Source organism: Ambystoma mexicanum, chromosome 10, assembly GCF_040938575.1.
Source record: "Ambystoma mexicanum isolate Mex_15411 chromosome 10, UKY_AmexF1_1, whole genome shotgun sequence".
In the NCBI taxonomy this organism is placed as follows: domain Eukaryota; kingdom Metazoa; phylum Chordata; class Amphibia; order Caudata; family Ambystomatidae; genus Ambystoma; species Ambystoma mexicanum.
This window is the reverse complement of record NC_090932.1, coordinates 862,065,975-862,090,270: the sequence shown is the minus strand read 5'-3', so window position 1 is coordinate 862,090,270 and position 24,296 is coordinate 862,065,975. Positions and strand designations below refer to the sequence as shown.

General features: G+C 45.5%; 1 protein-coding gene across 3 annotated transcripts in view; it reads right to left on the bottom strand.

Annotated features, from left to right (window-relative positions):
- PRKCI (protein kinase C iota) overlaps positions 1-24,296 on the bottom strand; it is a 1,761,305-nt gene that overhangs the window by 947,741 nt on the left and 789,268 nt on the right. For all 3 annotated transcript variants that reach the window (XM_069618564.1, XM_069618565.1, XM_069618563.1), the window contains 2 exons: positions 19,592-19,650; positions 18,668-18,844 (listed from right to left, as the gene is read on the bottom strand). In XM_069618564.1, coding sequence (XP_069474665.1) covers positions 18,668-18,844; positions 19,592-19,650 — 236 coding nt within the window. The remainder of the gene's footprint in view (positions 1-18,667; positions 18,845-19,591; positions 19,651-24,296) is intronic.

Below are 24,296 nucleotides of genomic sequence, written 5' to 3'. Positions count from 1 at the left end.
GAAGCGACTAGGGCAACTATCCGATAGCCCCCCTGAAGAAGACACTCAAGGGCCCCGTTGGAGGAGAGCCGGTGGCCGTGCTAACCCCGTGGGGCGGATCCAATACCCCTTACTTCTCGAGAGAACATACAGTAATCACAATAGCCCCGGCGATTAACCTAGGAGACGGATTGTGAGCCCCCCCCCCCAGGCATTGCATCTGCCTGCTGACATAAGGCTGGTCCCCTCCCCACCCCCAGAACTACAAACTAAGCAACACAAGTCAATATAAACATTGCCTTATCAATCACTCCGAAGCACATGGAGCTAACTGCGAAGAAGTACGCAATCAGTCGGGGACTTCCAGTACGGCACACCTTCAAAGAAGGGCCCCTCACAGACATAAGCCCATTCCGATCACAAAGAGCACCTGGGCCTGGACAAGAGATGCACTATAATCACTTGCAGCAATAGTACGGGCATAAAGAGCAGGCGTTAGAGCACTGAGACGGCAGGACGCAACGCCGGAACACACAGGGCAAAAGCCCTTGCTAACAACGGCTACGCAGAACAGGTGCCCGGACAACAACGCCCCTTCATGCGAAAGGTCACACAATCAGTGGATATCATCATTGGGGGGGGACCACCTAGATGGAGAGGAAAAGCGACTGACAATAGATCCATTAACCCCGGATATACTGGCCATTTACTGGTGAACGATACAAGGCTCCTCCCGATCCGTGAGGACGCTCCCACGTAATCTAAGGGCGGAGGCTCAATCCGGGAGGACCCGCTGGGGCTGACCCCATTGCTGCCCAGACGGAAGGAAAGAATAATGCCCAAAGGATCGGCCCTAAGAGGGGGAAAAGGAGCCATTGACAAATTCACAACAGCAATGAGAAAAGAAACTGAACAAGCACAGACGGAGGAATCGTCCCCACCGGAACAAATGGCCTCTCCACTCCCAATGATGGACCCCCCAGGCTGTCTTTCAGGCCATGCAACAGGGCTTTTTGTCCCTAAACAAAAAGATTGATGGAATAACAGCCAATGTTGCCACCATCAAATCACAGCTGGATAAAACGACATCCAGGATAACAGAAGCTGAGACGAGGATATCAGGCACTGAAGATGCGCTCGAGACTCTGAAAACCACAGTTTCCACAATGGCAATCAAGTTGGGATCAGTAAAAGCTAAATGTGAAGATTTGGAGGCTAGATCTCGACGGAACAACATCCGCATAGTCGGAGTCCCCCGAGGAGGCAGTGAAAGGATCCATGGAAAAGGCAGTTGAGGACCTCATACACAATCTTCTTAGAGACCCTGGCTGGTCGGCAATGTTTATAGTAAAACGGGCACACAGATCACTCGCTCCTAAGCCAAAACCTGGCACATACCCCAGAACTATAATTGCACGTTTGATAAACTATTGTGACAGAGACCTAATTTTGAAAACTGCAAGAGAAAAGAAAGAACTGAGATGGGAAGCCAACATCATACGCATCTTCCCAGATTTTACACTAGCGGTACAACAAGAGAGGAAGCAGTTTACAGGGTTAAGAAGCTACTCCGGGAGTGCCAGGTACAATACGCAATGCTTTACCCAGTGAGATTGAAAATCCAATACCAGAACAAAATATATTTTTTCACGTTCCCAGAAGAGGCCGTGAACTTCGTCGAAACTCATATACCTGTTCAACCCACGCAGCACACGAAGGAGAAAGACTCCTGAACTCAGAGGACATGTAATAGCGAGCATGTGAATAATGTAGAGTTGACTAATGGAAGCACAAGCTCCCCCCATAAGGAGCCTTGCATGTGGGGAAGCTGCAACACATACTGCGAAACATTATGTTCAGAAAATACCCCACCTATGTAACCACTAGCGCGAGCAACACGAAGAACCTGGAATGCTGTAGTAAAACGAAAAAGGCATAGGCACTTGGACTCACCACAGTCCCCCCTGTAGCAGGTGCACGAAAAGTTGATGGGTGGGAGGGGGGAGCTCGAAGAACATAGTTGAAGTTTGGGGAACTATGAATGAGGGGGGAGGGGATAGAACCAGGTTGGTGGGATGTAGTTATAGATTAGGAAATCTAAAAACCAAAAGCACGAAGGTACAAAGCACAACGCTTGCGGAGCACACACTGCAAATACACCATCATACCCGAGATTACTCCTATGCTATAGATAATGGCTGAAAAAGGTACAGATAATATAAAAATACTGAGCTGGAATGTGCGCGGATTGGGAGCTCGAGTCAAGAAAAGAAAGATCTTTGCTTATATAAACAGACAGAGCCCTAAAATTATTTTCCTACAGGAAACATATAGGGCCTCAATATGAGGGTCAACTGGTGCCGCACTGGGGGACACATCAGTACTATACTAAGTATTTCAAAAGGGCTAGAGGGGTGGCAACTCTAATTCATAAAACCCTCCCATTTACTTGCATTACCTCCGAATCTGACCCCTGAGGGGCTATATGTACAACTCCACAGTACCTTGTATGACAAGGAAGTTGTCCTACTCAATATATACGGCCCGAACATCGATGATGCAGAGTTTTATACTGCATTATTTGGGAAACTGGCGTATTACCCTGCAGCCAGTGTGATAATTGGGGGAGATTTCAACACGATCCTCGATACACACCTGGATTGCACTTCAACACAAGCGAGGGTATTGTCGAAGGCAGCACAAAATATACTTACCCATATGGCAGATCTAAATATAAAAGATGCGTGGAGGGTGTTAAACCCCTCGAAAAGGGAATATACACACTACTCGACAGTGCACGACATGCATTCGAGAATAGATTTATGGCTCGTAGATAATGTTGTGATGACGTGGATTGATGGCGTGCACATCTACCCCAGGACATATTCAGACCACTCACCTATACAACTAACGTTGCACATACCGGATTCCAAGATAAACAGAACACCATGGAAGTTTAAACCTGCGGCCCTACAGGACCTGGTATACAAAACTGCCTTGACAAAACATACACAGGAATATTTTGACATAAATGAGAACTCAGTTTCTAGTCAGGCAATATTATGGCAGGCGTTTAAAGTTTGCATAAGGGGGAACTCAATATCCACAAAGAGTGGGGGCCCTCAGAGACATTCGGGGTAGACTAACACGCTTAGAGGCGCAAATATCCTCCCTTCAATCCTTAAACGCACACACCACATCCTCACAACTGAGCGCAGAGATTAAGCTTAAACTGGAAGAATACAAAGAAGCGGCAGACCAAGAGATCCGATATTTTGATAAACCAGTAGCGGCACGCAGATACGGAGAGAGTGAGCGTCCAGGAAGACTATTGGCCAGAACTGTAAGAGGCAAAAGAGGCTACACAACACCATGCATAAAATTAACAGATGGCACAGTCTCCACTGATAGCAATCAAGTATTAGAGGCGTTTTATGAATACTACAAGGCACTATATTCCCCTCAAAGCACCGCCACTGATGAGGAGATTGATGAATATCTCTCCCAGATACCAACAACGCTACTGGCGGACGCCACCAGAGAATCACTGGAAAACCCGATAACCGAGGCGGAGATAGCGGCAGCTATAAAAGCCTTGCCCAACGGGAAAGCCCCCGGGACAGATGGCCTCGGTGCGGAATTCTATAAGGAATTCAGTCACCTATTGGTACTGAGATTACAGGCTGTCTGGCTGGAGGCCCTAAATAAAGGGGAACTGCCCGAAACCATGCCCGTGATTACACTACTACTAAAACCGGGAAAGCCTCCTGAGGAATGTGGCTCATATAGGCCATTATCATTAATTAACAACAATGCGAAGATTTTCGCGAACATACTGGAAACACGGCTCTCACCACTTATGCCCCATATGGTCCATGAAGACCAAGCTGGGTTTGTCATGGGCAGGTCTACAGCCACTAATACAAGGAAATGTTCCAACATAATGGCCAAGATAGCTCCCGAAACCCAAGGAATAGCGGTGTCTCTCGATATGCAAAAAGCATTCGATACAGTTTATTGGCCCTTCCAATTCGGGGTAATAAGAAACTACAGGTTTGGCCCTTATATCATGAAATGGATACGTGTATTATATGTGCTCCCTTATGCCAAGATTAGAGTTAATGGCACCCTGACGGAGATTCTTGAACTACTTGGCGGCACTAGGCAGGGATGCCCATTGTCACCTCTGCTGTTTGCCCTGGTAACAGAGCCTTTAGCAGATATACTGAGGTCACGATACAGTTCATTTGGGCTAAGGCTAGAGGGCAGACTCCAAATTATAACCCTGTATGCCGACGATATTTTGCTTTATCTACGTGATCCAGACCACACATTGGGTAAAATTCTTGCTGAAGTAAAAAAATTCGGAGAATACTCCGGCCTCAGACTCAAACTTAACAAGTCAGATTTTTCCACTAACAAAAACCACATTAGCACCTCAGGATCTTCAGGGCCTTATCTGGATTCTGACGTATATTAGATATTTGGGGGCATATATAGCTAGAACAGCCCAATTGTCTCGGGCCCTGAACTATACTGTACTAGTTGACACCCTATGCGCCAAGATGAAGCGCTGGAACGCTCTTCCAATCTCAATGATGGGAAGAATAGCCCTAGCTAAAAGGATAATGTTACCGAAGCTGTTCTATCTGTTTAACACAGTTCTGGTGTGGCCGGGTCAGACCCTGTTTATTTAGATGAATAGTGCGTGCGTCTCGTTTGTATGAGGGGGTGGAGGGGGGGGGACACTCTAGGCTGAGCTGGAGGATGTTAACATATACATATACAAGGGGAGGTCTGATGGCGCCCGACTTAGAGCTATACTATTTGTCAGCACAGGCACACTACGCAGCACAATGGGCCACTATCTTCCTCAATCGCGGAATCCCCCCCGCCCGACACAAAAGAACGAGAGGCAAATGCAGCACTGCACATGATGACTAAATCATCCCACAAGCATCACAACTCCATAGATCCTACAAAGGTTACGGTCACGGCTTGGGTCAAAATAGCAGATATATATGGGAAAAAGACACACCCGACTATGCCAATATGGGGAGACCCTCAAACAGCATTCACGCTTGACGGAGAGACGGCCCTGCACTGGAGTTCCAGAGGTATTTCCCAGTGGGGACAGCTGCTCCCCGAGAAGATCTTCGTGGAATGGGACGATATCCGGGACATGGTGGGGAATACCAACACAAATAAAAAATTATATATGAGGTTAAAAGCGGGGGTTCAGAGGATGTTCCCCTCCTTCCCGAATGAGCCAGAGATAAATATGGGTCTAGGCTATATGTTCACAGGGGGAGCACAGAAAATCACAGCCGCAGCACTGTATAAAGTGATAATGCAGACTTGCCCAGCGGCAAAACACACGGCCAGAAGCAAATGGGAAAATGATCTGGGGCAACCAATAGAGGACCAGGAGTGGATCCAGATCTGTAAACTAACCAAACAACTGTCCTGTAATACCAGATCTAGACTTATACACTATAAAACAGTACATCGGACCCACTACACTCCAATAAAGCTTAAACTAATTTACCCCGCCTCATCCGGAGTATGCCCAAGGTGCAAGGCTGAAGATGCGAATATATATCTCATGCTATGGGCGTGTGTAAAGTTGAGCAGCTACTGGGCGGAGGTGCGGCAAGCTCTGGACGAAATGGCCGATCAACCTGTGGAATGGTCGCCAAGACTGTTTGCTGGGCGCAATAGGTCAAATGGATCCTACCTGGCGAAAACTATTAAACCTCAGCTTATTGATAGCAAAGAGATAGATACTCATGAAGTGGAGAAATGCAAATCCCCCTACTAAGGCAGACTGGGACAGCGATATGCTGTGGACAAACGACACAGAAGAACTATACATAGACTCGGTACTGCCATCATCAAAACCCAGAAATATATGGGCCAAGTAAAAACAATACTTTGCAGATAAAGCAGAAAAAGAAAACTTAGAAGCGGAAGAAGATTGACCAGTGTGCAAATTACTATAGGAAATGTTAAATGCATGATTCTGTATGTGCTTACCTTGTGCATCAATAAATAAAGTGTTTAAAAAAAAGACCTTGCTTTCCTTTCTTGCTATTAATGTCTTTTCTTTATTCCCCCTTAGGTGCACAGAGGTTCGGTGGATGCGCCGCTTGGATCAGGCTCCTGCCAGGATGATGGATGCAGGAGCGTATGATGGATGGTAGGTTAAGCGCGAAGTGCGGCGTGGTAATGTCTTTTCTTGCTAACCTGTATTCTTTATTCCTTTTCAGGTCGCGGTGGTCTTTCTGGCCGTGTGAAGATTTCCGGAGCGGAACCGGCCAAGAAATGCCCAGCCAGGTGAGGTTCTCGTGATTACTGCCGTAAATGCTGTGAGTAACCTGTTTTAACCTAGTCCTTCTTACGGTCTCCCTCCAGGTGCTTCGTTCCGGTGCGTGCGTGGTGTCCCGATGATGCTGCCGACTGGATGGAAGACCGCGAGCAGCAGGAAGACGGATAATCAACGGATGGAAAGTTGCAGGTAAGCAGATACTGCTAATGATGTTCTTTTGTCTCCTCTGCAGGTCCGCTGTTCAAGGATCGCCTGGTGCTGGTCTCTGGACACGATGAGCGTCACGCTGCTGGCTGCAGAATAACGCAAAGCACGTTCTGTAACTTGGGTATGGTTTATATAGCCTCCCCTAGTAAAGTAGTCCAGGTAAAGTAGTCCAGGCTGCCACACCCAAAACACTGCACCGCACAGTCTGGTTCTAAGCCAAAGGCGCCAGGACTGACTCCAGGAACCCGGAGTCCTAACCCTACCTGGCACGTGACCATGCCAGTGGGGTTTTGGGTCACGGGTCGTGACATTTTGAGGACTTGGTTTTCTTTTAAACTGGAGAGAGAGTGAGACCATTTTCTTCCCCACTCTCGCACGTATTTTAATGTGATTTTGTACTCATTTTGGTTGTGGAGTCTGACAACCTCCATAGACATCTTTTACATTGTGTCCCACAGCACCTTCAGTGCAGTGACACAGGGAAGTATTCCAGATTTCCCTGAGGTTTAAATACCTTCTCTGAGATAAACTACTGTTTCCCAGAGCAGTAAAGTGAAACTGACTTTACTTACATTTGTAACTTTCTAGACCCAGCACACACTATCTTACTTTTATCATTTTAATGTTACCCTTTCCTCACTGAATGGCTGGTGGTAGTGGTTTACGTTTTACTACCATTATGGGATTTTACCGCGGGCTGCGTTCGCAGCCGTGGTAAAGCACCCATGGGTGCCATTTTTGTCTAAATGGCCCGGTCTTCTTTTTTCGCCATTTCTTTGTGGAAAGGTCCTTCTTGAGATTTACTCTGCGCGTCAAACCAGGTTTGGTCCCTTTGCTTGTTTTGTCTTTGACGGGCTTCACTAGTGAAACCCGCCTCTGGCTCCAGAGTGTCTGGCGAGGGCAGGAAGTGAGGGAGGTGCCCGAAACTACCTGTGCTTAGTCTCCTAGGAGACCCAAATGCACTCTGTAGTGATTGGCCGGCTAACTGTCGGGCAAGGACAGCCACCCTGCTGGGTAACTGACAGGTAGGCTGGAATGAATGGGAGCAAGCTACATAAAAGGCAAGGCTTTTGGCTTGGAAGGCAGAGTAGACACTTGAACGAAGGAACCGAAGAAGAACTTGAAGAGGATGCCTGCTGCAACTCCTGGACCGTTGGTTTGCCCGGTGAAGCCCTGCTGCTTTGCTGAACCTCCAAATTCTTATCGACAGAGAAGCTCCTGCAAGGACAACTTCTCCCTTTGAGTTGGTGGGACCAATCAACTCCAAAGTAAGCCACCTGGACATCCTCTCGGAGCTGGTTGAATTTCCACAGAGATGCTGAAATAACCAGTTTGTGTGTGTTGCTTTTAAGCTGGCCAAGAGCTCCAGGAAGATCCTCCGGACTCCCAGTAAGCAGGACTGACCGAGCCTGAGCCCCCTCAACAAAGTACAGGACCCCAGATGCAAGAAAAGCCCATCTCGACAGCCAGGAACCACAGTGTTGCTATTTGTGGTAGACGCGAGGAGCTGAAACATCGAACAGCCACTTGTTTCAAGTTTGCCGGTTGCAAGCGGTGACCGTCCCATTGCAGTGCAAGAGTCCCCAGAAGACCTCCCTCTTGTCCCCACGACTGAGGCCCAGGAACAGTGAGATCTGCAGAGCTGCACAGAAGTCATCTGCTGCACTTTATCTTCAATACAAAGGTACTGTAAAGTCTGAGAGAATTTACCTCTTGTTGTAGAGTTGCTTGCACCCTCTGCTCCTCACAAGTCTAACAGCTTGTGGCCCTACATTGATTCTTCTTTTTCTTCAAAGACTTCTAAAACATTGTGCAAAGACTTTTCTTACTTATATGCAAAGAAGTGCTTCAGCTCATAGATCTTTGCCCATTGACTTTGGCTTAGCCTGTTCCACTGAATGACTCTTATTGTGGGATCTGAAAGTATTTGCCTGCTTGAGAATATTTGTGATCGCTTGTGTGTTCTAATAACCATTTCCTTTGACCTATTCGTAAGCTATTCTAAATGCAACAGTGACATATTAATGTACCCAGCACCCCAGCTATTGAAGTCACCTGAGGGTGTAGGTTGTGTCTGTGGGCCATCACAAAAAAGTACTTACTGGTTTAGAAACTTAAGAGTGTTTATTTTTGGAGTGTATTTGTGTGTTGCTTTATATTGCTCCGCTCTGAAGAAGGCTTACTCTAACTGACTGATGAAATAGTAATGGTTTATTTCAAGAAACCTGTGTTTATTTGGATACTTGTCACTATGAATCTCTGTGTAACTCCCCTACAGCTCACATTGACCCCTCTTGAGTTAAGCCTGGCTGCTCAATCACGCTACCAACCTGTGTAGTACAGACTTATACCAAAGGTTGGGTTCCTATTGCCTAGAGGTCAGGGTTGCTGTAGTGCACCCAAAGGGTACTGCATACAATCTTGCCTAACACCAAGCAACCTCAAGAACTCGAAGGCCGGAAGATTGTGGGCATTAAGGAAGTTCGTTAACATCTGGAGAATGTCTTGAACCCTCACCGTGGGAGGCAAGCACTTTCCCAAGGAAGTATCCAAAACAGCTCTGATGTACAGGAGCTGTAGGGAAGGTGTCATCTGGGACTTCTTGAAATTGAGGGAGATGCCCAGCCTGGGAAGGGAGTGGCAGGTAATGTTGAGATGATCCAAGGCTTGTTCTGGAGAACGCGCCCTGATCAGCCAATCATCTAGCTAGGGGTAGACGTGAATCCCCCTCTCCTGAGATGCGCTGCCACCACCACCATCAGTTTGGTGAATACACTTGGGGCAGCGGTCAACCCGAATGGCAGGACTCGAAACTGATAGTGCGAGCCGCCAACGGCGAACTTCAGGTATTTCCTGTGCTCGAGATGGATCGGCACATGAAAATAAGCATCGTGATTGTCCAATGACACCAACCAATCCTGACGTTGGAGGGCCTGAAGGATCTGAGAAAGAGCAATCATCTTGAATTGGTCTTTCCTGAGGAACCAGTTTCAAGTATCGCAAGTCCAAGATGGGTCTCGGTCCCCTGTCCTTTTTTGGAAGAAAAATAGGGGAATACCAACCCTTGTTTCTCTCGGCCATAGGCACTGGTTCTATAGCGCCTTTCTCTAGCAGGGTTAAAATCTCCTGCACAAGGAGCGGATCCAGAATCCTCAAAGAGTGTTTCCACGGTGGATTGGTCTGAGGCTTCCTTAGAAAGGGAAGGCAGTAGCCATGGGCTATTGTTTCCATAGCCCACGCATCTGAAGTAATGGCTCGCCATTCTTCGAGATGCTGTGACAGTCTGCCCCCCACTGGAGAACCTTGACTGAAGCCTTCAAAGCGGTTTTGAAGCGGATGTTGCAGCGGCCGATGGTAAAGAGGCGGCTGCTGGAGCGGACTTGCCACCTCTACCTCATCCAACACGAGGGAAAATTTGCTGGCCTCTGACTGGCCATTCCTCTTGCCCTTCCATTCCTCTCGCCCTTCCAAATGAAGAGTAGTAGCGAAAAGATCTACCCCTCCATGGTTGTCCGCTTGAACGAAAAAGCTGAGGTTGGCTAACAGCTGCGCCTAAAGATTTGGTTGCTGCCTTAGAGGTCTGCAACTGCTCAAGGCTCTCGTCAGCCTTGTTACCAAAAAGATGAGACCCATCAAATGGCATGTTGAGAAGACTAGCCTGCACATCAGGTGCAAAACCCGACTTAGGCAACCATGCAAGCTTGCGTATTACAGTGCTCGTAGCCATGGATCTGCTGATACCATCCGCAGAATCCAATCTAGACTGGTGGGACTCACATGGCTTCCGTGCCATCCTTAATAGCCAGAAAGCTGTGCCTCTCAACCCCTTCTGGAATGTGCTCCACCACCATGGATATGCACTCCCACAGAGTGTCCGAAAATTTTGCAAGCACACAGGTGGAGTTGACCGATTTCACCGCCATACTCCCTGCCGAAAATACCTTCTGCTCCTATCCATCTACGCGCTTATCATCCCCATCAGGAGGGATGGTAGGGTACGCGGCCTGCTTCGAGGTAGCCGTAGCTGCCTGGACGACCAGACTCTGGGAAGTGGGGTGTTGGGACAGATATCCGAGGTCGCTACTGGAAAGGCGGTATTTTGGTGTAAGAGAATTGTCCACCGCCGGATTGGTCACTGAGGTCTCCCAATTCCTGGACACCCTCTTTTGAAGAGCCACATGGAAAGGTAAAACAGGATCCATGAGCGGACCCTTGTCCAAAATATCCGTAAAATCATCCTGATCATAATGCACTGGGGGCCTGGACCAGCCCAAGTACTTTACCACCTTAGAAATAAGGTGTCTATATGAATAGTCTGCATGCTCCCCAGGTTCCGGTTTGCCGAACTCCAACTCCGTAGAGGTATCAATACCACTTGTGTTATGCAAAGTGTCACACAGTTCCTGCATCCTGCTCTCTTCAGAAAGATGCACTCCGGCACATTAGGAGTCCCATACTGGTGCCCAAAGGGGGCATCCTCCCCATCTGAATGTTCCTCCTCTTCAAAAATTGAAGTGTGGTTCCTAAAAAAAAATCCCTTTTAGGTAGGTGGACAAACGTTCTCTCAGGCATGGAGCCCAGAGGCTTTTAAAGCGTTGAAGGTGTCGGCTTAAATTTAGCCAGAGCCTCCCTTGGCGGATCAACAGGACCTGGAGACTGAGCCAGTAAACTAGGCCCCATCGGCGCTGGCAACGGCACTGAAGGCTTGACTGGTGTTGAAGACCCAATGGGCACCAATGACAGCGCTGATGGCTTTGAGGACCTCGAAGGCTTCGAAAGTCTCGACGATTGTTAGGGAGAATTCTCTCTTTAGGGTGAATTTCCTAACCTAGTGAGTCCCCCAGCAGCTTTGCTGGATTTCTGGAGTTTGTTTTTTTTCTCCTGCCAAGAGTGAGACTCTTTTCTCCCACTCTTGGACATGATTATGGTGTTAATGTGTTTTATGGGCTATGGGGTCCTTTACTCCATAGGGTCTCATGTGTTTTTACTATGTGTGTTACACAGAACCCTCCGTGCAGTGACACAGGGGTGTCGTTGTGACACCCCACCATAGACTCCATACCCTGGGACCGACTACTGTCTCCCAGGGCATGTAAAGTCACCATTGGCTTTACTAGTCCCAAATTATTAACAGAAACCAGTACAAACCATCATATTGTGGACGTACTGGTCTCTGTCCCCCCTGATCGAGTTTTGGCTGGTGGCAGTGGATACTATTTTTTATATTCGACCGCGAATATATCCATATGGGATTTTCCCATTGTTCGAGGCTACCAACTTTAATTATTTAATTCTCATAGCCTCAAACATACCGCCGGTTTACTTATTTAATATCAATTCGCCGGTTGGTATTTTTTGCCAGGACTCGATTCTAAAATGGAGTCTGTGTTCTCTTCTGTGACCCCAACCCAAGTCGAGCCCTTTGTTCCACTTTTTGGGCGGGCTTCTCCACAGAAGCCTCCAAAAGTGGTGCCACTCTGTCTGGGTACCACAGGGGGTGTGGGAGGGGGTTTAGGCACCCTCGACTGAGTTACCTTGGTAACTCAAGTCGCACTCTTGTGTGATTGGCCCAAGTGGTGAGCCGGCCGGCTCACCACTTAGCATGTTTGAGTGACAGCTAGGCTGAGTGAATGGGGGTATGCTGCATAAAAGCAGGGCTTTGGGGACTGGAACTTCAGAAGTCGCCACAGGACCGGAGAATCCGACGAGGGAGCAGCTGAGCCGACCTACCACGACGACACCACCGGTGGAACCCTGCAGAACCGACTCACCGCTTCCCAAAGACAGAGAAGATCTCCCGGCTGGAGAGGCTTCTTCCCCTGACTGGTGGACACAACCAGTTTACCTTCTTCTCTTCTCACCCCAGCCCGGCTTGTGGTCGAATTGCCCGTGCAAAGCACCCCGGCAAACGGATAGCCACATAACACTGGACCGCGAACTAAAAAGGACTGCTCCTTTTACCTGAGAAACTCTGCGGCTGGTTTCTTCCCTGGCAGTGCAACGGACTCCTGTCTTCCTCCCCAACGAGATCCTCTCTTCCCCCGGACGAAGCACCGACTTGCATCCGCTGCCAGGAACAACTGCCCCCGCTTGAGTATTTTCACCACTTTAAGGTACCGTGTCTGCCAGGCCTCCCTTTCTAAAGATTGCTACAAGGTATTAATAACCCCTTAACCTTCTGGACTGGGCTGGCCGCCTTGACCCCCTAACTGGTCCCTTTCTTGTGGTCCAACATTTTTTGAACCTTTGCAAGACTTTTGTGCACTGCAACCGTGTGACATTGGACACATTTCGTTTGATCCTCTTAAAGTGGATCCAGCCTACTGAACTCTAACTTAACAGTCTTACTTTGCCTTCCTCTCTTGCTTTGATCTTACAAAAGTGTTGGGACCTGTTTCAATTTAGTCTCTGTTTTTCTCTCCCTTTTAAAACAAATTATTAGAGTGCCATCTACGTTAAGCGTTCACCGCTGTCTGAAAATAAGTGGGGCTTTACTTAAGACTTGTCTAATATTCTACTAAGGGAGTGTATATCTTTTAGTGACCACGTTTTTGAATTGCTTACTATTATTGCCTGTGTGTTTTTCTAGATGTGGTTTTAAATAAATAATTATATCTCTTACACCTAGCCCTGGTCAGTGTTTACTTGTTCTACTATGTTCTTTTGACCTATTGTGAATACTCTGTATACTGCCTAACTCTTCTTGAGGGAGGTCTGACTGCTCAGCCACAGCTACCAAGTGAATCTGCGTGGTACAGACTGCTACCAAGTGGGTTTACTGCCAAACACCTGTAGTCTTAAATCTTTTGCAGTGGTCCCAGAGGGAACTGCACAGTTTTCTGCCTAACAACGACAACGGAGACCTCAACCTCTCTCTGTCACGAGTGTTCCATCAACACTTTGTCTCGAGGCCTCTTGATGTGGATCACACCATGAAACCGGGCTTGAGGGCACGCCAAGTATTGGGCCGAGACCGCGCGGATGGAGCCTTGCACTGTTTGTCAAATATCTTAAGCATCACCAACCGGAAACCTTCCCACTCTGCGTTTTGGACGGGCATGTCACCCTCTCGTGGGTAGCCCCCGCCGAAGGCGACTGATGGTTCTTCCGCTTCGAACGCCTCGATGAGGAGGAAGAGTGGCAGAAGCCACTACAGACCATGAGCGATTGGCTTTCTTCCGACGAGCAGAGTCACCCCTCGACCTAGTTGGTCGAAAGCCCAGCCGGTTGGGATTTATAGGGCTTGGACACCTTGCCTACCTTCAACTTCCCCAATCGTTCCCGCAAGGCCTTCCCTGTCAAGCTCTGACATTTTGAACATGTATCAGTCTCGTGGCCATCACCCATGCACCACAGAAAGACCCGATGCGGATCCGTAATCGACATCTTGGAGCCGCACTCTTAATTTCTTAAACCCGTAATGAGGAGTCTTCGGGCTAGAAGATGCAGACAACATCGATAAAGATCGTTAACAGCAGTACTTCAGATGTACGAGGCGCGGCGAGTTTCATGAAGCAAACACTATTGCGTAAAACGGGAACTGAGGACAACAGGCGCGGTGCGTGCTTCTTATAACAACGGATGTCACCCTCGATGGAGGCCTTCGAGGAACATCGACTTGACGCCATCAAGACTGTTCAAACCAGTACGTATTTTACTTGAGGGTCCAGTGACTTCAGAGAAGACATCCTAGGAGGATTCCAATAATGGGCCTGGGTAAATGGGACAAGAGACCTCCCAATCACAGATAACACCCCAAAACTAAAGAGGAATCACAAGAGACTTAAGTAAATACCCAAGCCAGCACAGTACCTCAGCACAGAAGATTTTGCAGCAGAAGAACTTCAGGATCTGCAGCCAAAAACCTGGTAGTTGAATTCCTTCATCAAGAAGACAGGACGATGGAAGGACTTTTGGAGCAAGGATCATAGGGAAGGCTCTAGGCAAGGTTTTCCTCGTGGCTGGGTGCGGCTATGTGGATTTGGTGCCTTTTCAGGCGCCCAGAAAAGGACAACCATCACTGGTCGGATTCTGGTCTATTCACGTCGCTTGAGGTCCAGCAGTATGCCCACAAACTTTCTGCAAGATTTGGAATTTGTGGTCGACTACCTCTTCGGCTTCCAGGATCAGACTTTTATGCAATAACCCCGCCAATAAAACAGCCTTGAAACATTCTAACTTTCAGGACAGCCAGCCTCCCAAGTTTCAACTGAGGCTGGAAGATAAAGGGTTGCAGAGTTTTGGACTCCTCCCTCGCTTCCTGCCTTCACAAACACACTGGAGCCTGGTAGGGGAGTCCACAGGACTCCCGCAGAAAATAAAATCACACTTAGGAATTTCCTGCACTGGATTTCAGGCGAGGGAGTAAAAAAGGACAAGACACCCTAAAACGACGAAAAAAGACCTGGGCCGTTTTGGTAAAATGAGCACCCATGGTTGCCTTCATCGGGGGCTGTGCAAACAGCCTGTAGTAAAGGTGCACCAAATTAATAAAAAGATTCACTGCCACCAGGCAATAAAGCTAAGTTTGTCCTTGTAACATAAATGTTACAATTAAAATGAGAAAGGGGATACTCTGCATCTCCCCAGCACTCCACCTAAGGTGCTAGTCTCACCTAATAAAATGTAAAAGGGATCCAAAGATCCTTTCTACCCTTGGGAACTGTAGTTCTCTCACAAGGTTAGCCAGAGAAAGTTAAAAGGGGAGCCCCTAGGACAACCCAGCAACAATAGGCACTTATTGTCAAAGAGTATAACTTTTAAAAGACACTATGGAGCGTCTTAAAAATGACATCCATAAAAAGAGTAAAAGAGTCTAGGAGTGTGGAAAAAGGTGCCCACTCACAGAGGTATAAGGAAAAATAATCAACCAGTAAAAGCAGAAGGTTCTGGGGTTGACACAGCTCAGGAAGATTTTTCATTGCTATGAAAATCTTACCTAACACGGGGAATGCAACCTCAAGTAGTAGTTACCACCACGCCAAGGGTTAAGCATCAACAAGGGTCTTCTGAGATCTTGCAAAGGAGCATGGCTTCACTGGGCCAGTTACTGGAAAAGATGCTTGTACACTGCAGAAGGGTATCTGGTCATTGCATCGAATGCAATACCATTGAATGCCTTACCATCAAAGAAATTGCATCTAAAAGCATTGAATGCATTTTTTTTTAAAGATAAAGGGTTTAGTTTAATTATAATGGGTTTTAAAGGTTAAAAAAGAGGGTTTGGGGGGAACCGCCTGCCCCCCCCCAACCATTAAATAGTTTTTTTAAGAATGCATTTGATGCAATTTTTTCCATGAATTTTTTAATATGGAATGGTATGTCGATGGTAGGCATTCGATGCAATGACTAGGAACCCTGCAGAAGTCATCCTTGGGTCATTAGTTAACAGGCAGCTCTTCGTCACAGGATTCTTGGCTCTGACGTAGATCTCGAGACGTCCTCCTTATCCTGGTTTGGAGCTGAAAGCAAGTCAAAGCCCAGCAATGGAAAGGATCTGCCACATTGAAACAGCCTGTAGTTGTCCAATCAGGGACAACTACAGGTTTTCACAATCGCCCAGTAGCAGACTCTCGGATACCAAAGGATGTGGACTGGGACCAGACATTCCCAGCCACCTTCCTTGGGCTAACACATAAAGGCTCACTAGCCCACAAAATCAGCAGCTTTCCTGGGCAAGTGTATGACCTTTCATGGGATTCCCTTACTGGAAAGTGCAGGAAGGTGGTCTACTGCAATCTGGGCAAAGAACAAGCGAAAAAACTTGTGGCACGGCCATCTTGGGGTACTAGCCACCTTTAGTGGCTAAGCGCACGAGTAAAATAAAATAAAAACGGTACAAATGTAACTACTGCCCCCAGCTTGTCTAGGGCACAAAAGAATAACCAAAAACACACAATAAAAACATTAAGGGGAAATAAAGTATCCCCATTGTACTCTACTGCAAGGTTCTGTGTGCATATGGCAAAATGCAGGAGTCCAAAAGCGAACAGTTTCTCAGTGCTGATAGTCTTAGGGACTAGTCACTTTGCCATAACAATAACCAAAAGGAAACTGAAGCTGAAGGCTTTACTTCCCTTCATAAGGTCAGGACAGGTTGAAAAGTAAGCAAAACGTGTGTACTATTGAAATCAATGGCGAGAAAGGTGCAAAAGAGAACATCTTTCCAAACAGTCTTTTGTCCGTGTTATATGATGAAAGGTTATACATTTCTTAACTGTTTTTACTGCGTGATAGGTTTGGTTCACAAGCCATATCACTAATTATTAAAATAAAAAAGCAAATACAATAGCAAAGTCATGTCAGGAAGGTGGAGGTTGGAAAGGGCCCGTTGAGCTACAGTACCTCCCACTGGCGAAAGGTTCTAACTCGATGAGGAATCAGTGGTAGGGTGCAATACATTGGAAATAAACTTTATTTGTAAGAGAATTTTCTGTTAAGTGTACTTCTGGATCCCATTCTTGAGATAGCCCTATGTATGGCTAATAATTAAAAGCGCCTCGGTAGAGAAATCGAAATCACATTTAACTCAACAGTTAGGATCTGTAATTTTGCAAACAATGTATTTGCACATATAACACTGACTCTGATTCACTGGGCAAAACCTATCAACCATCTAGGTCTGGATGGCTCTCTATCTCTCTCGCTCTCTCTCTCGCTCTCTCTAAACGACGATAAGACTGAGTTGTTCCTTACTGGATCACAAACAATCTGAAACTTGACAGAGCATACAAGTCCATGGCAACACCATCCCAGTCTCCAAAGAAGTAAAAACTCTGGGGGTTTACCCAAAATCCTTCGTTCTGCTAACTAGACATGTAAACGCAATTGCCTTGCCGGCAAACTACACAACTAAACTCATCAACACCTGCAGACCCTTCCTTACCACTGACAGTTGTATCACGATTGAAAGAGCCCTTATCGTGTCCAGATTAGACTATTGCAACGCACTCTTTGCAGGATCCACCACTTGTAACAAACTACAGATCATACAAAATAATGCACTAAGAGCAGCCTTGAATATCCAAAACAAAAGACCATATCTCAACAGATAGAAGACAGGTTCACTTGCTGCCAATTCGGGAGCGCATTGTATTAAAAACTCTCACATTAACTCACAAATGCTTCTCTAACACTTCACCCAGATACTTCTCTAGAAAACGTACGAAGTCTCAATCCAACCTACTCGGGCCTCCAACTCGCACCTCCTATCCATCCCTAGATTCAAAGTGCAAAGAGCAGGGGGTCACAGCTTCCCGGTAGTGGCTGCCAAACACTGGAACGCCCTACCACTTTCACTAAGATATGAAACATCATTCTGGACCAATCTGCAAATGCCTCAAAACATGGCTCTTTTCACAAGACTCATAGCTCACCTTCAGCCTCAACCACAGCAAAGTGCAGCAAAGTGCAGCACTGTGTTTCTCAAGCGCTGGACTGTCTGTCCATGAACTGTATGTCTGCATTACTGCTATATGTTTCACCAAGTTGTGCTTAATGTAACCATCACCTTGATGCCTTCAGGGTTAGTGCGCTCTACAAGTGACTAAATAAATAAAAAAACGTGTGTTTGCAATAGGCGCTCTGCATTATAATTTTACTCTGCTTTTCAATAAAGAGTTCTAAAATAAATGTAGGGCAATAAGAACAGAGTGCTAAGCATACAAGAAAACTAGGAAAAACAAAACATTCAACCATCACATCATAATACACAGTCCTAGCTGTATATTGGATCTGCAGCAGACAATCGGCATTCTGAAGCAGAGCACAATGTCTCAAATCACTTCAGCAGTAAAATCTATTAACGGTGACTCAAGTCTGAGTTGCATGGTAGCAAGACTTCTGTGTTGAAAGCCTGCCAGTAGTGGTGGGAACGAGGAAGTACATAATTCCTTGGATAGCCTTTAAATTCAATAAATAAAGTAACACAGGTTAACGATATGCACAACAAGACAGAAGGGCCCTGGCAACCCGACTTCCTAATTGCTCCCTATGGTTCTGATAGTGACCTTCTAATCAGAAAGGGGAGTAAACCACTAGACATTCCAAACGGAATGCATTTATAATACGGCGATCAAAATGTGCGTTTTTGACAGTCTGATTATAGAGTATGAGGGGATACTGAAAAATGAATGATTTTATTTTCCTTCTTACCTCATCATCATTCACAAGTTCTTTCTTCACAATTTTCATGGCATATATGCGCTCAGTCTTCTTTAATCGAACTAGTAGTACTTTGGCATAACTACCTCTTCCGATTACACGCAATAGGTCAAAATCTTGCAGACCCAAACTAGAGGGAGCACGGCCACTTTCCCGAATATTCATTGCCTAAAAGTGATAAAACATGTCATGAAATGGTTTTAGAAATCAGTGAACAAGGTCAATACTTCATTCCAACCCTCGTGAAGTGCCAAACGTTACAATGTAGATTTATACATTCATGGCTACCTAATGAGTGTTATGGAAGCAGACATGTTGGAAGAAAAATGATGGCCTCATTTCCAAGTAGTCCTGCTAAAATTTGTTTTTTTTAAATTAAAGGTTTTACTTCCATTAAAATAGAGTATACCCACAATTTAAATTAATTCATTTGTTGTAACTCTGAACCATCAAGTCATTTCTTCTAAGCACAACTCCACATCTTTGTAAATTGAGAAAAGGACACATTATATGCAAGTTATACCAACATGTGTAAAACCTATGCCATTCCCAATTCCACTTGGTAACCATATTGGTTTACCATTCTGTGGAAAATCAATCACTCAGCATTATCAGTTTTGGGCTCAATTCATAATCATGTCAAGCTATTTGTTTAAAATACCCCTTATAATTATACTGTGCATTCAATGATAATCCGAATTCAAATGCACAATCATTTAGCTTTTTACTTTACTTTGAGAAGTGCATTTTGGCTTAAACACCGAATTGCAGTGAACATAAAATGGCATTACTTTGTTCCTAATCTACTTGTGAGCTTCTAAATTAAAGTCTTGCACTGTAATCCTAGGTGCACGGTAAGAGCCTTTATATTGCAGCCCTAGACAGCATAGGACCAATCTACTCAAATTATTTTACCTCTTTCTCTTCACCGACATGATCCAGACTTTCTTGGCTTGATGGATTATATGGAATCACTAAAACAATAAGAAAGAAATGACTTTCGATTCAAACATTTAGTTCCAACAACACAGCAATCATAATTTAATACAGTCAAACTCAGATTGCCATTGCCTGTATCAAGAGAACAAATCCAATGTGTTTTGCATTCTTTAATGTATACGATAGTAAATGTTTGCTTGGCAGCCAAAGCGGTGTTCCTTCACACCTCCCCTTTTTGGTCCACCTCTTCTTTCAATGCCCTCCCCTCCCCACTACCCCGTCTGCCTTCAGTGCTCTGAATTGCCTCGCTGGAAATGTGGAGCATTGCAGAACCCAAATAAACATTAAGACTGTTTGCAGCTTTTGGTGTCAGTAGTATATGCAAGGAAGGGACACTAACGTCTAAAGTTCATACAATACTTAATGAAAACATGTACTTCGAGGGACAATTGTGCTACTGCAGGCCGCAGAAATAAGGGCCACACCACAGCACCCTGCCACTGCACCATAGGGCACAAATGTGAAAGGCACATTGACAACAGTAAAACATTCAATCCCCAGTAATCTATATTTAAATTGAATGGATCGATGAAGCTACCTTTCCTAAATTACTGAAGTCATAGTTAAACTTTTGCTGAATTCACCAGTCAACCAATCATAAATCCAATCCAATTAGCAATAACAATCAACCCTTAAAGTGGTTGCGGCTGACACTGGGCTGACCCAACAGTATTTAGCAGTGCATTAGTGTTAGTGAGCTTTACTAAAGTCCACCTATGGTAGGACTGTAAGAGACTCACTCTTAGGAGTACTGGGAGCCCACTCTTAGGTTTGGCCTGAACTACCAAAAAGGTTTGATAGCTATAGTCGAGAAGCCAGGCTTAGTCTAGGAGGTAGAAGCAGTACAGTTGAGTACAAAGACCTTTGAGCACACTAATAGTCAGGGAAACACTTCAACACAGTAGTTATATAAAAAATATTGTTATTTATTATATATACTAGGACAATGTTAAGATCAATATAGTTCAGGTAAGTAAAAATAGTTCACACAGATGTATACATAGATAATTACTGTGGCATAAAGTGTAGAGTAGCTCCAGGTTAGCAAATAATTCAACATCCAACATTTACTGAAATTATCAATACTGGTAGGTAGGCAACGTTAGAAATGCCTCATCTTTAGGAGTCCAACACTAGCTGGGGAATGAGTGTCTCAAAAGTCAGATGGGCGCACTCACTGGCGGACCTGAGAAGCTAGGGCGGCACAACAAAGGAAGGCAGATGCTATCAAAGTTCTCAACTAACAGAAGAAACATTTTCGTAACAAGTAATGGAATTGGATTCAACGGGTTCAGTGGGCCTAAATAGGCACCTGAAGGATTTCAGTCTCTAGGACTGATGTCCTTACACCCAGGAGAACATGGTAGGGTTGTCCACCCAACGTGACTCAAGAAGCTCAGGAGGAGCCAACAACGACACAATAACTGTCCAGATAGTACCCAGGAGTCAAAGTATCTTCTATGATGAAGAACGACAATGTCACAGGCAGGTCGCCACAGTAAGACGACAGCAACTCTGGTTCGGTTCTCTGGCCTTGGTAGCTGGAAGAGGAACCTTTGTCAGGAGCAGACGGTCAGACGCGGTCAAAGGGATGCCCAGCGGAAGTTCTTTGAGGCACTTGATTGTGGAGGCTCAACACAGGCTTTGTAGCAGCAACTGTTGTCACCCGGCAGACTTTCTTGCTTCTCTTGGTCCTCAACTCTTCTGAGGGGACTTCTACGATTAGGATGATCTCTGTAGGCCTAGACAGATGCCCACAGGTTTGCAGCCAGAACCACGCTTGAAGAGCCGATGCATGGCAGCATTACCAGAGGTCCAATGTGTAGGTGGGCACCACGGTAATAAGGTACTTTAATATAGGCAATGTTTGTTTGGATAAATTGTTTGAATCAATGTTTTAACCTGGAGCTACCAGTCTGTAAGAGATCCTATGGCATCCGGATCGCACTAAACAGATTTGAAGAAAAAGTAAGGTCTTAATACCGCACTTAAGACTGGTGCTCTCTGTTGACCTTAAATAAGGTTGCACAGTTGTATATAAGTCTTGCGTGAAGTACTTATAATGTCAAACAAATGTATCACCAGACGGTACATGGTTTTCCAAAAGAAATGTTGAATTCACATTTCTTGGTTTTGTGTTTCTTAGTTAGTTCAAATATTGCGAGGCAACTCGAAATAGATAGGTCAATTATTCAAAAAAGCACATATGCCAATGCCTTTCGGTCTATGACCATCCTCAGGGCTGTACTGAAGTGAATATAGAATCTAAACAGTGTTAACATAATTCATTTATCGAAAGACACAAATGCAATTCATGGTTCGAAAAAAAGTAAAGCACATACCCCAGGTAGATCCAAATCAATGTTGAAAATGCGGGAGGAAGGCAAAGGAAAGTGTGTCAGAATCGCCATATTACGAAGTATTTACAATTATTTACCACCTTTGCATACAGCACCCTGTACCTGCTAAATGCAAGTTGTCCTCTCCTGTGAATGCTCTTTAAGAATATCTCTCATGATGTACCCACAGTTGCTGCAGTTCAGGCATGGGAATGTGCCTATGCGGTCTGTACTTTTCTTCTTCTGTGGGGGTTTAGTATGGACTAATCTGTCTTTCAAGTTGGAACTTCTCTGGTAAGCAAATATGGGAGTTTCTTTAAATAGGTGTTCTACCCTTTTATCACATGTCACAGCGTTCCAATTCTTTTTTATGATTGACTTGATCCGATTACTTTGACGTGAATACTTGGATAAGAAAACTAGTGGGGGTGAGGTATCTTGTTTGCTTATTCTTGGTTATTCTTGGTTCTGCGCGCGAGTCATACTTGTGCAGGTAAGAGCTCACTGATCTAATCGGCTTAGTTATGAATCTGGATATAGTGACAGAAATAGTAATACATACTTCCCCTCTGGTAATCAACAGGAACTTTGGAGATATTCTTCAAGAGCATTCACAGGAGAGGACAACTTGCATTTAGCAGGTACAGGGTGCTGTATGCAAAGGTGGTAAATAATTGTAAATACTTAGTAATATGGCAATTCTGACACTTTCCTTTACATTCCTCTCGCATTTTCAACATTGATTTGGATCTACCTGGGGTATGTGCTTTACTTTTTTTTCGAACCATGAATTGCATTTATGTGTCTTTCGATAAATGAATTATGTTAACACTGTTTAGATTCTATATTCACTTCAGTACAGCCCTGAGGATGGTCATAGAGCGAAATGCATTGGCATATGTGGTTTTTCGAATAATTGACCTATCTATTTCGAGTTGCCTCGCAATATTTGAACTAACTAAGAAACACAAAACCAAGAAATGTGAATTAAACATTTCTTTTGGAAAACCATGTACCGTCTGGTGATACATTTGTTTGACATTATAAGTACTTCACGCAAGAGTTATATACAACTGTGCAACCTTATTTAAGGTCAACTGAGAGCACCAGTATTATTACCTTACTTTTTCTTCAAATCAGCATTACCAGAGGTCCCAGGGTATTCGGATATTGCAGGCCTGTAAGGACGCAGGTCGTCGTGGCATGGATCAAACTGTAGTTGGTCTTGAGACTGGGTAGGCCCACTGGATCGTCTCCGTCACACAAGAGAAGGCTGGAGCAGCAGCGGTCACTAAGTTGGCTTTGGCAGTCACTGGAGGTAGCTGCAGATGTCCTCTTCCTCAGAATCTATCTACTAGTGGTCAACTCTGGCTTCAGCATCAAGACCTTCGCCTTTTATGCAGGAACCCAACTAATTAGGATGCATGCAACATTTGAACTTTGGGTGGTGGCTGTCTCAAGATGACAGTCAGGCACCCAGTCAGAACTGGATGTAAGCAGACATACCGGAGGACAAAGACCTTAGGAGTTTCGGTGTCCTCCCTGCTTTCTGTCCTCTCAGACACACTGGCGCCTCCGGGTGGGCTTCCTAATGGGAGCCGAATACAAAGAAGTGAGCAGGACTTCCCTCAACTCAGGTTAGCAGAGGAAGGCTCAAGGAAATGGCAAGCCATCGTGAGTTTGTTCGTTTATTTATTTGTATGACGCACCCAAAGCAAGGCTATCTGGGCGCCTTAGCAGAGTGAGTTACAGGGATACCTTCAGCTTAGTTACAACAGTTGGGAGGAATAATAGCAATATAACAATGGATACAATTGGAAAACGCAAGCAAACAACATACATACAGGAGTACATACATACAATGAAAGGCAGGATACTTCATGGACAATCTAAGGATCTGGGTTCAAATCGTGTCCGATGGATGGGATAGTCTAGGTTCTAGTATGTGCATAATTAAGGCTTGCCATGGGTGTCGTTCATGATGAGCCAGTCTATAACGTTGGGCCTGAACAGATGGAAGTGTTGGTCTACTCTCAGTTATGGGAGTAAGGCATTCCAGGCTTGTGCTGCCATGACAGGGAAACTGGTTCCTCTTGCTTTTTTTTTGTCTGAATCTAGGCACGGCTAATCGTGCTGAGTTGTTAGTTCTAGTAGGACGGGTCGAGGGTTGTTTGGTGATTCTCTCAGAGAGGTATGTAGGAGCTACATGGTTGAGACATTTATGCATGAGGAATAGTGTTTTGTGCAGGATTTTGTCTTTAGTATAGAGCCATTTGAACTGT